Raw genomic sequence first — 13,253 nt, forward strand, 5'->3', positions numbered from 1 at the left:
ATTGTTATTTTCTGATTGAAATAAAATGTTTTAACAGTTTGAGGTGACATTTTTCATTTTAAAAAGTTGAGTTGAAACAAAATTTTCTTTTTGATTTAACATTTTGATTTCAAATGGCATTACAAGTGCCAATGTTGATTCAAAGAAAACTGGTTTCAAATGTTCACCCTTGGGGAAAGTAATCTCTTGCTAAACCCCTGTTATAGCAGGAAACACTGGAACGGGGGACTTGAATTTAGCTTTCCCATATCTCAGGTGAGTGCTTTAACCACCAGGCTATCGAGTCATTCTTTCTTGTGTGCTTTATCTGGTCCAATGACTATTCAAGTATTTTATACAAAGGTTCTACCAGAGAGAGCCATCACAGAATAGCCTAGCAGTTAGGGCTCTCACCGGGGAGCAACATCCCCATTCCAGAGTGGGGATTCAAATGTGGATCTCCTACCTCACAGGTGAGTGCCCTCACCACTGGACTAAAGGTTATGAAAGTAGCCGCACACCCTTCTCTGGCTGTTTTGTGACTAGGCCTTTAAAATACCTGGAAACAACAGTTTTGGGTTGAGCGCCATGTTTCCTTTGACCCAAAATGGACTTTTTGGATTTGTTGAATTTTTGGGGAATTTTATGATTTCGTTCAATCTGAACCAAAGGTTCCCCCCTTCTCCCCCCACAATATTTTGGAACAAAAAAATTACTTTTCATGCAGCGCTGAAAATGACCTTGGCCCTATGTGTATAGGAGCGTGCAGTACCTTTACCCCACTGTCCAGCCATCGATCCAGCTCACAGCGGAAGCTCAAACTCATGAAGAGCCGCACTGACATAGCTGTGGATACGGTTTGTCTGAATATGAGGAATTTTTTGTTTGTTTAACATTTTGCATCCCTGTCATTGTAGGAAGTGTATCTTAGCTCTGAAGCATGTTTGCATCCAAAGCTCCAAAGACTCTAAGAGCACATGTTGGATCTGGCTGCTTCCTTTCCTGTATGCAGTTCAAAGGGACCCATTTGAACCGGCAAAGGACCCTTTAACTTCACAAGACACGCGGTCGCTGCCTTTCGCTCAGCTGAGGCGGGAAGAAGAGAAGCAAACGTGAGTCTACAAGAGAAATATTCTGTAAAAGAACGTTTTAGTTCTTTTGTCTCACAAAATGTAATATCATTATTTGTGGTATAATGATTTGGAAGCACTTGGCTTGCTGGCTTCAAATGGGTAGTACCACTGAAGATTGTGTGGGCTAGTGGTTAGAGCAACTGACCTGAGTCCCAGAAGACTTGGCTTCTATTCCTGGCCATGCCATTGGTTTGCTGGGAGATCTTGGGCAAATCACTTCACCTCCTCATGCCTTGGTTCCTCCATCTGTAACATGGGGATAAGGATGTGGCCTCAGAGTGCTTTGATTCATAGATCCCAAGGCCAGAAAAGACCATTGTGATCATTTAGTCTGACTCCTGTATAACAGAGGCCAGAGAACTTCCCTGAATTAATTCCTATTTGAACTAGAGCAGATCATTTTGAAAACCTTTTAATCTTGATTTTAAAATTGCCAGTGATGGAGAATCCATCATGACCATTGGTAAATTGTTCTAACAGTTAATTACTCTCACAGTTAAACATTTACACTTTATTTCCAGTTCGAGATCTACAGATGAAAAAACAATATGTCAGAGCTTAGGGATTATGATCTGAGTTGCTTCTGTATTTATATTTGTCGTGAATTTATTTAATTAATTGATTTTTAAAAATCCTTCATCATTACGGTGCAGAGGTAGCCGCACTGTGGTTCAGGCTGAGTGGTAGAGTTCAGATTAACAGGAAAAAAACAAACAGAAGTTCTAAACTCTGAGCTCTATTTGCATTTTTCATAGTGAATTGATGAATAATGAATCGACATAGAGAATAATGAGAGAGAAAATAATCATCCCTGGTGAATTGTCTCATTTTCCTTTGAGTTCAGCAGTGTTAAGGCAGAAACATTTCACAGACACATGGGCCACATGCAAGTTAGAAGTGCTGGGCCGTTGATATAACTATAACTGATTATGAAGAAGGTCACAAAGTCATAAGATTTACGAAGTCACTGTTAAGGTTTTGTGCTGAATGGGGCGGGAGTGTCTATGTTATGAATTTGCTGATTTTAGATTTTAAAGCTGAAATCTAGTAAACTAAATTTGCCAATTTGATAAATGTTATAGGCAATACTGGAGTGGGATTTCATTAGGATAACCCCTTTATTGAGCCCAGTGAGTGTGAGATTACTAATTTTGAGAAATTCATGAGGGTTCAAAAAAGGGCCAGGAGAATTATGGAAGGATTGTAAAGGCCTTATAGTGAGAGATTCCAGGAGCTCAATCTATTTAGCTTAACAAAGAGAAGGTTATGAGGTGACTTGATCACCATCTATAAGTATCTGCATGGGGAACAGCAATTTGAGAATAGAGGACTCTTCGGTCTAGCAGACAAAGGGTATGTCTACACTTGCTGGTAGATTGGTATTGCTGTAATTGATGCAGCGAGTGTCGATTTAGCGGGTCTGGTGAAGACATGCTAAAGCAATGGAAGAGAACTCTCCCATCAATTTGTGTACTCCACCTCCCCAAGAAGCATAAAGGAAGTCAACAGAAGATGTTGTCCCATCGACACAGCGCAATGTAGCCCCTGCGGTAAATGGATCTAACAACCTCGACTTCAGTTACGCTATTCATGTAACTGAAGTTGCGTAAGTTAGATTGATTTACCATGGTAGTGTAGACCAGCCCAAAGGAATAACAAGATCCAGTGGCTGGATGTTGAAGCTAGACAAATTCAGACTAGAAATAGCATAAATTTTGAATAGTGAGGGAAGTTAATCACTGGAAGAATTGATCAAGGGCTGTGGTGGATTCTCCATCAGTGGCAATTTACTGTATAAATCAAGACAGGATGTTTTTCTAAAAGATCTGCTGTAATTCAGAAAGGAATAATTTCAAGAAAGTCTTGTGGTCTGTGTTATACAGAAGGTCAGAACAGATAATCACAGTGGTCCTTCTGGCCTCAGAATTTATTAATCTATTAATCTATATTTTTAATACTAGGTTCCTTTCAGGTCTACTTTTACCTTAGACAGTGTTTCTCAGAGCTGGACAAATTGTTATTCTTAATCAATCCACAAGTTGATGAATTCACCAAGAACCACTTCAGTCTATAATCAGTAGTTTTATAGATGTTCAAATATCACATTGTAGACATATACAAAATGCTGTCTTGCAAGTGACTGACATAAACAGCATTGAATTCAAGCAGCTATAGTACAGAACAGTACAAATCACCATCCATCCTAAAGAGGCCACAAACATCATCATCCCAATTTTTGTTTTCCTTTGCCTGTCATTGTAAAGCAACAGTATTGAGGAGAGAATTACTCATCCTCTTAAATACCAGCTCCTTGGGCCAAAACTATAACGATAGTTCATGTAGTTTAAAAGAATAAACCAGTCTGCCCACAGCAAATACCTCCCCAAGTGCAGACTTTTATTAACATAGAGCTATCTCCCACCTATACAGGAAAGTTCTGGCGATGATAGACGCCCATCAGACCTTCATCGGGAGCTGCGCTCCTCTGGCAGAGAAAGTCATTGAGATGCTTGCCCTGAAGAATTTTTGTAGAGAGCCTGTTCCTCACATTCATGTGCCGCTGCAGCTTCTCTTGAGCAACGTCTACCGGCGGATCACCCGTCACCTAGCAGAGGGTCACGGAATAAACGTAAGGCTAACAGACAACAAGCACGTTAATGGGGCCACCTCCCATTAATTTTTATTTCCTAAGCCATATTTTCTAGCTGGTCATAAAATCTTTGTTTTTCCTATGGAAAATTTCAATTAAAACAAAATAAAGAAGGGGGCAAATATTGGGAGACAGGGATCTAAGGGACACTAGAATTGAATCTGGGAATTTAGATAGAAACAGGAAAAATAATGTAATCAAAATTCCTGTCCAAAAATGATCAAAAAACCAAAATCCCAGATATTGACATTTTTTCAGATCTCACCAACTGAGTCCCAAAATTTTTGCAGCCATAAATGGCCAAAAACTGAAAAAATGGCCAAAATCGCAAATTTTAGAGGTGTGTGTGTGTGTGCTGTTTCTTGACAAAAAATTGAAATTGTCAATTTCACCTTTGGTGAAACTTTCATTTAGTCAAAACTACAATTTTCCATTGGAACAAAATGCTGAAGGAAAACTTTAAGCAGCCCTGGTAATTTCCTGCAAGGCCTTGGTGAGGTGCCTTGCTTGGGTTTCATTGCTTGTTTCCCAACCCACGCCTTTCCACCTCAGCTTGTCTAGCTGCATAGCATCGGGCTCAGTCCCCACCATTCAACTTAATCAGCTTTAAGTCTAGAGGTGTTGTCACACCAGTGTAATGAGAATTTGTCCATTGATTTCAATGGGAGTTGGATCAGGACACATGCTAAATATTTTGGGCATGGAGGACGTGATCCTTAGGTGTGGCTTAGCCATGCGGGGTGCAGGACCTGCAAAGTCTGGGAGGATAGGTGACTAGGGGGTCACTGAAAATGTTCTGTCAAAACTGTTTTTCAAGAAAATTTCGGTTTTCAACAAAACTTTTTGTTTTTCCTTTTGGTGTAAAAATTGGGATTGTTCATAGAAGAAACAAATATCCAAAAAGTTTTGGTTTTCATCTGAAAACACTGGGCTTTCTCTTTCTTCCTTTCTTCTTTTCTTTCTTTTCAAAAAGTTGAAGTTCTCCATGGAAAAGAAATGTAATTTTTGATGAGCTTTAAAGCTGACCCATTTCCATGCTATGTGCTCTTTCGGTCGTTTCAGGAAAGTGATGTCAATGTAGTTTTGAAGGACATTGCCAGAAGGACAGAGGCTTGGCTTGGTACCAGGTGAGTATTTTACGCCCAAACTTCTTAACAAGGTAGCAAAGAAACAGAAAGCAGCCACCACCATCCTGGGGAGAAGCAGGAGGAGTACCATATATATATATTTGCCATCATTAATGTTTGGTACTTGTTTAGATTTTGCTTATACCCATTGAATTTACACTGTGTGTGTGCAACCTAAAATAATGAAAATAATCTCTATTGCAATTCCTTGGACAATAATCCAGTCTTTTACTTCAAAATCCACCTTGGGGATTGTTGAAGACTCATCGCCTTCATTCATTAATTGGGTAATAGCTTGTTTGGCTTTATCCATATCGTTAATAATTTTTATGAGGTGGGTTTCCTTACGATTGGTTACAACGCAAAATTGGCTATTTCCAGCATAGGTCACCCTCTCCATCAGAGTCTTCCACTTGGTCAGCCTTACCACACAAAACAGTGTCTGTCTCAAACACGTTACAGATGTACCGAGGCCCTTAACCTTTATTTTCAGCTCCCCAAATACTTGGGGTTTTCTGTTGCGCCGTTTATTTGTGCAGTGTTCATCTGTTCAAAGTTCATAGGCCTTAAACCTTATGCTAACTTGCTGACGCTAACATCTTACAGGATACAGGTCTGTAGGTTTCTTGCATTACTGCTGAATATAATGCAAAGCAGAATATAATGTAAAGCAGTAAATATAATAAAGGCAAGCCAGCCCACTGGGCTACAGTAGCAGTGAATATAACAAAGGCCAACTAGCCCACTGGGCTATGGGTGTTAATGAACCCTTGTCCCTATTACATAAGATGAGGACTTTACCCTTAACACAACAGATAACAGGAAAATGGGAATTGCCACCTGCTTGATTAGTATAGGTGTATATGTGCCTTTGGGGTTTGGCAAAAATGTAACCCTGTGACCCTGCACTCCAATTGACCATAACCGTAATTTTAAGATATATTGCAATACTGGGATACCAGCCACTTCACTATATGTCACCCTCCGCATACAAACCTATTGCTTGGTTAGCCTGGCAGGCTACCAATGACGATGACAACGGATTTTATGGTACCTTCCTTCTGACCACACCGCGGTGTGTCCACCTCAAACATATTGTATCTGCCAATGTGCTGATATCCCTCTTCAGAGCAACAGGCCATCGGTGGAATTTTCCTGTTTGGGTGATAAACTACCAGAGGAGATACATTGCTGCATTTATTATAGACATTGTCTTCAAGGTGACCTACTGAGTGGGTAACTGCCAAGTGACCGAACACGTTCTCACCCGGATTGAACACATGCAACGAGGCTATGAACAGGACACACAAGATTTTGCCATGATAATCTTAGTTAAATAACAGAGGAGTAGCCGTGTTAGTCTGGATCTGTAAAAAGTCTGTTTTCTCAGCTTCCTTCACATGGTACAGACACTGGAGCTTGGGAGTCTGCATTTAATTGGCCAGGTGTCTCCCCGAACTAACTGTTAGGACATCATGGCTGCTGCAGAGGAGGAACAATGCTGTCAACTTCCTGGTGCTGGGAGCTAGTTTTGGCTTGGGTCCTCTCTGAGGATTTTGTATTGTTGCCGAGTACCTGTAAAGATATGACCCTTTTCTGGTACAACATTGTGGGACTTGATGTTATGGGCATTTACTAGATTTGAATTGATAACTTAATTCCTTTAACTATTCCTAAACAAACCTCAGAATGACACAAGTTATACAAATTCAAACTTAAATAATTAAGAAGATTTGTTCCAGTATAAACATATCGACTCCCCTCTGATATGGGGATAATATTGAGGATCACCAAGTTACTTTAGCTAGAACTTGATTTTATATTTTTATTGTTTGATTATAAGAACCAAACAATATTATTATTATATATTATAGTATAGTATATTGTATTATATTATATTATTATATTTTATATTCTATATACATATTTTATATTATTACACTATAAAACATTGTAGCTGTAATATAGCTATTAAAGGTAGAATTTTACATTAATATTATGGTGGTTTGCCCAATGAACTTATGAATTTTTAACGTGGGTTCTGCCAAACAACTGGCCACATTGCCTGACAAATTCCAAATCAAAATTATATATATATAAAATAATTATGCAATATATAATATAATATATAATATAGAATTTATAATATTATAATATAAAATATAATATAATACAATCCAATATACTATACTATAATATATGATAATAATATTGTTTGGTTCTTATAATCAAATTACAATTACATTGTTCATTGACAAACACACCTGTATTTATGACTGACTTTTGCAAAGATTGAGCCACCACTGATGTTTTATAAGGACACACCCATGGTGGTTAAATTCTAATTCGAAATAGTGTGGTACTACAAAGGAAAATGTTTTATTATTAATATTTTTTATATTTTAAATAGTGTTATTATTTGTATGCACATTTTTGTGTGCAAAAATATTGTTGCAACAAAAACTCTCCAAAACCATAATTTAGTCATGTGACACAAAACAGAGAACTCTCTGTGACGGGTTGGATCACAGAAGCCCCCCTTGGGAGCTGCCAACTGATGTGCCAAGACTACTTCTGCCCCTGCTTTCCTGGCCCGTCAGCGTAGAACTTCAGTGCCCTGCCTGGTTTGAGCCAGACTTGCTAGCCTGCTGCAAACCCAGACCCAGGTCTGAATCACATCCCCTAACAGCTGTAGGCTTCCCTGAAAGCAGCTCACAGAAGTGTTCTTGTCTTTAACACTCTGATTCCCAACTCCCAATTGGGTCTAAGCCCAAATAAATCCATTTTACACACTGTATAAAGCTTATACAGGGTAAACTCCAATTGTTCGCCCTCTATAACACTGATAGAGAGATATGCACAGCTGTTTGCCTTCTCCAGGTATTAACACATACTCTGGGTTAATTAATAAGTAAAAAATGATTTTATTAAATACAGAAAGTAGGATTTAAGAGGTTCCAAGTAGTAACAGACAGAACAAAGTAAGTCACCAAGCAAAATAAAATAAAATACGCAAATCTATGTTTAATCAAACTGAATATAGATAATCTCATCCTTAGAGATGCTTCAGTAAGCTTTTTCTCAGACTGGACACCTTCCAGGCCTGGTCACAATTCTTTCCCCTGGTACAGCTCTTGTTCCAGCTCAGGTGGTAGCTAGGGGATTCCTCATGATAGCTCTCCCCTTTATTCTGTTCCACCCATTTATATATCTTTTGCATAAGGCCAGGGGTGGCTCTAGCTTTTTTGCCGCCACAAGCATGGCAGTCAGGCAGCCTTCGGTAGCATGCCTGTGGGAGGTCCGCTGGTAACACAGATTCGGCTTACCCACCGCCAAAGCCGTGGGACCGGCGGACCTCCCACAGGCATGCCGCCCCCGCAGGGACCGGGAGGGTGCCCCCAGCAGCTTGCCACCCCAGGTACACGCTTGGAGCGCTGGTGCCTGGAGCCACCGCTGCATAAGGCGGGAATCCTTTGTCCCTCTCTGGGTTCCCACCCCCTCCTTCTCAATGGAAAGTCACCAGGTTAAAGATGGATTCCAGTTCAGGTGACATGATCACATGTCACTGTAAGACTTCAAACCTTCATTCCTCCCAGCCTGACTCACAGGAAGGCCTGCCTGCAAACAGAGCCATCCACAGTCAATTGTCCTGGTTGATGGGAGCCATCAAGATTCCAAACCACCATTAATGGGCCACACTTTGCATAATTACAATTGGCCCTCAGACTTATATTTCATATTTCTAGTTTCAGACACAAGAGTGGTACATTTATACAAATAGAATGACCACACTCAGTAGATTATAAGCTTTGTAATGATACCTTACAAGAGACCTTTTGCATGAAGCATATTCCAGTTACATTATATTCACTCATTAGCATATATTTATAAAATCACATAGACTGCAACGTCACACTCACAGTCAAGTAATTTCAACATACCAACAAACCATATCACCAATGGATTAAACATTGTTATTCAGAGCAGGTCCAGGAAACCTAAGGGTGGAAATCATTAATCGTTTCAGGTTTACACCTTGGTTTGCCTGTAAAAGAGTCTAATGATTTAATTAGGAGCCAAATATGTTTTCTTGCATCTTTAAACTCTAGATTAAAACACAAGTGGGTAAGAGAGAAAAAATATTAACAAAGATGCAAGTAACAAAACAATATTAATACTTGAATTTCACCTAAGGGGTGTAATTACCCTCGCTTTTTCCCTACTGCCTCCCACTTACGGTGTGGGGGCTGGGGGAGGGCGGGGGCAGTAAGCAAGAGTTAGCTTTACCTTGTACATGTACATTAGACATAGCCCAATGAATGTAAAAGGATGTGAGGAGCTCCCACCGCTGGAGAAGAATGGGGCCAGGAGATGGGGATTCAGGCAGGGACAGTGTCTGATCCTGACCACCCTCTGCTGCCTCTTGTGTCTGAATGTGGTCCTACACTGCTATGAGGTGTGACCCGAGACATCCCAGAATGCTTAGCACTTGCTGGGTCCCGCCTGCAGTATTCTGAGCACTCCCTGGTTGGAGCAAAGGATCAAGGCTGTGTGGAGCTGTATGTAACTTAGCACTTACCCAGGCCCTGAATGACTCACACTGGGCCCTCAGAGAGAGGGACTGAGAGTTAGCTCTGACCCCAGCTGACCTCTGTCTATCTCAGGTACTTATCTGTCTCCCACTGGCTTAATATTTGGGCACCTCAGAATCTCTGATGTATTTATCTAACTGGGCAAGTCACTTAGTCTCTCTGGGCCCCACTTTCCCATTGGTAACCTGTGGATAATAATCTTTCCTTTGTCTGTATAGACAGTGACTTCTAAGAGGCAGGGACTGTTTCTCACTGTGGGTCTGTTTAGTACTTGCCTAATATACTAGTTGTCCCATATTTTTATTAATTTTAAATGATATTTTAAAGTTAAAATGCCATACATTATTGAAGAGCTGAGTTTTCAATGCTATTTCCTTTGCTGTATACACAGACATCAGACAGGAAATGCAGAGGATGTTTTGCAGCCAAAGGAGTTGGAGGATGTTCTGCAATGCCTTAATCTAACACTAGCTTTGGTCACAATTTTCTTGAAATACCCAAAGAAAATACCATTCAGCCCCGTGATGACATCACTGCAGATTTTGGAATTGTTCTCTGAAACAGAAGATTTACTGCAAACCAAAAGGGTAAAATGAACATTTTAAGCGATTGATGAGGAATTTTCTCTAAAAGTTCCAAGGTTTCTTTCAGGACGCTCATACCCTCGTTAGCAGCAACGAACTTTGCTGTGCCAAAAATGTCCATTAGTAAAACCATGAATTGTCACCGAGGTGCCATATGTGACCTGGCATAAACCTTCTCAAATAAAACTGCTCTGAGCAGGCTAATTGGAAGCATGGCAAACATGCCAGAAACCTCCGGAGCCTTGTCTACACCAGGGCTCCCGCTGGTGAACCAGTGGTAGCAATGGTGGAATCTTGTTATGCAATTTCTTAGTGTGCATTCAGTGGGCCAGGTCCTCCTCTGGTGTAAATTGCCACAGCTCCATTGATTCCAATGGAGCTTTGCATGATTCATACCACCTGTGGTATCATTGACTCCAGTGGAGCTGTTACCAATTTACACCAGCTACTGATCAACCAGTTCTGCCAGCCTTTTCCAACTAATCCCTCCACCATTTAACACAATTGTGGTCACTGTGTTAAGTGCAGCTGTACTGAGTGGTGGAGAGATTCATTGGAGCAGCTTGGAAGGGCTGTGACTGCGATTTGAGGTGCAGTGCCTATGTAACTGGAGGGATCCAGTATGAGTGCTGAGGTCTGTAGACTGTGTCAGTAGCTGTGGGGATTGTCAGTAATCTGGTCACACACATGCTGTGGTCTCTGAGTCATAGTGAGGGGTAAGTGAAAGCAAAGTCTCAGAAGGAATTCTCTGTGCAAGGGTGAAGGGGAGGGAACCGTTTGCCGGGCAGGGGTGGTTTGTGTGGAGTAGGCTCAGTGCTGGGGTGTAGGCCGGGGGTAGGTAGCTCCTGTTTGCTACGCCTGACTGAAAACTGAATTTTGCCCTAGAAAAGAGAACATGTTAGACCAGAGGCGCCGAGTTTCTGAGTTCCCGGGCATGCTCGCTCCACTCCACCCTTCTCCCAAACCACCACCCCGCCCTGCCTCTTTCCACCCTGCCCCACATCTTCCTGCCCCCGCTCTGCCCCCTCCCCCCAGTGCCTCTTGCATGCCGCTGAACAGCTTATCGCGGTAGGCGGGAGGCATTGCGGGGGAGAGGGAGTCGAGGCTGCCAGCAGACGGGAGGTGCTGGGGGCAGGAGGAGCTGGCTGCTAGTGGGTGCTCAGCACCCACTATTTTTTTTCCATGGCTACTCCAGCCCCGGAGCACCCACTGAGTCGGTGCCTATGTGTTAGACTGGGTCCTACACTGCTCACATTTTCTGTTGCATCTGTCAGGGCAGAGCGCTGATGTGCATGTTGTTGGGGGTGTTGGGGCATACAGCGCTCAAAGATTTAAGGTTGTTTTGTGGGGGAGGCCTGGACGTTAACACTGTATTTCCTGGTTTTCAGAGATTTAAGTGTAGGTGCTCTGGAAGGGCACAAGAAAGTGCTGCTCAGTAGATAGTGGAGAGCTTCACAATGTGACCTCATCTCTTGGATGTTTTGATCAGCAGAGAAATAGCTAATGATATGGTCCTTTCAATTACAATTAGGCTTCAGACTTAACACTCCATTGAAATATTCTCCCTGTCACTAGCAGCTTTTAAACCAAGATTGGATTTTTTTTAAAGAGATACTCTAGTTCAAACAGGAATTATTTGGGGGAAGTTCTCTGGCCTGTGTTTACAGGAGATCAGACCAGATCGTGACGATGGTCCCTTCTGACCTTAAAAACTATCAATCTATGAATAAGAACATAAGAACGGCCGTACTGGGTCAGACCAAAGGTCCATCCAGCCCAGTATCCTGTCTTCCGACAGTGGCCAATGCCAGGTGCCCCAGAGGGAGTGAACCTAACAGGTAATGATCAAGTGATCTTGCTCCTGCCATCCATCTCCACCCTCTGACAAACAGAGGCTAGGGACACCATTCCTTACCCATCCTGACTAATAGCTATTAATGGACTTAACCACCATGAATTTATCTAGTTCCCTTTTAAACCCTGTTATAGTCCTAGCCTTCACAACCTCCTCAGACAAGGAGTTCCAGAAGTTGACTGTGCGCTGTGTGAAGAAGAACTTCCTTTTATTTGTTTTAAACCTGCTGCCCATTAATTTCATTTGGTGGCCCCTAGTTCTTATATTATGGGAACAAGTAAATAACTTTTCCTCATTCACTTTCTCTACACCACTCATGATTTTATATACCTCTATCATATCCCCCCTTAGTCTCCTCTTTTACAAGCTGAAAAGTCCTAGCCTCTTTAATCTCTCCTCATATGGGACCCGTTCCAAACCCCTAATCATTTTTGTTGCCCTTCTCTGAACTTTTTCTAATGCCAGTATATCTTTTTTGAGATGAGGAGACCACATCTGTACACAGTATTCAAGATGTGGGCGTACCATGGATTTATATAAGGGCAATAAGATATTTTCCATCTTATTCTCTATCCCTTTTTAATGATTCCTAAAATCCTGTTTGCTTTTTTGACCGCTGCTGCACACTGCGTGGACGTCTTCAGAGAACTATCCACGATGACTCCAAGATCTCTTTCCTGATTAGTTGTAGCTAAATTAGCCCCCATTATATTATATGCATAGTTGGGGTTATTTTTTCCAATGTGCATTACCTTACATTTATCCACATTAAATTTCATTTGCCATTTTGTTGCCCAATCACTTAGTTTTGTGAGATCTTTTTGAAGTTCTTCACAGTCTGCTTTGATCTTAACTATCTTGAGCAGTTTAGCATCGCCTGCAAATTTTGCCACCTCAGTGTTTACCCCTTTCTCTAGATCATTTATGAATAAGTTGAATAGGATTGGTCCTAGGACTCACCCTTGGGGAACACTACTAGTTACCCCTCTCCATTCTGAAAATTTACCATTTATTCCTACCCTTTGTTCCCTATCTTTTAACCAGTTCTCAATCCATGAAAGGACCTTCCCTCTTATCCCATGACAACTTAATTTACGTAAGAGTCTTTGGTGAGGGACCTCGTCAAAGGCTTTCTGGAAATCTAAGTACACTATGTCCACTGGATCCCTCTTGTCCACATGTTTGTTGACCCCTTCAAAGAACTCTAATAGATTAGTAAGACATGATTTCCCTTTACAGAAACCATGTTGACTTTTGCCCAACAATTTATGTTCTTCTATGTGTCTGACAATTTTATTCTTTACTATTGTTTCAACTAATTTGCCCGGTACTG

At 41.4% G+C, this 13,253-nt stretch overlaps 1 protein-coding gene across 1 annotated transcript in view; it reads left to right on the forward strand.

Annotated features, from left to right (window-relative positions):
• The window catches only part of LOC135877942 (E3 ubiquitin-protein ligase rnf213-alpha-like), a 156,507-nt gene that overhangs the window by 41,177 nt on the left and 102,077 nt on the right, over positions 1-13,253 (forward strand). The window contains exons 16-19 of the mRNA XM_065403464.1: positions 897-1,091; positions 3,543-3,741; positions 4,816-4,889; positions 9,873-10,068. Coding sequence (XP_065259536.1) covers positions 897-1,091; positions 3,543-3,741; positions 4,816-4,889; positions 9,873-10,068 — 664 coding nt within the window. The remainder of the gene's footprint in view (positions 1-896; positions 1,092-3,542; positions 3,742-4,815; positions 4,890-9,872; positions 10,069-13,253) is intronic.

Source organism: Emys orbicularis, chromosome 4, assembly GCF_028017835.1.
Source record: "Emys orbicularis isolate rEmyOrb1 chromosome 4, rEmyOrb1.hap1, whole genome shotgun sequence".
In the NCBI taxonomy this organism is placed as follows: Eukaryota; Metazoa; Chordata; order Testudines; family Emydidae; genus Emys; species Emys orbicularis.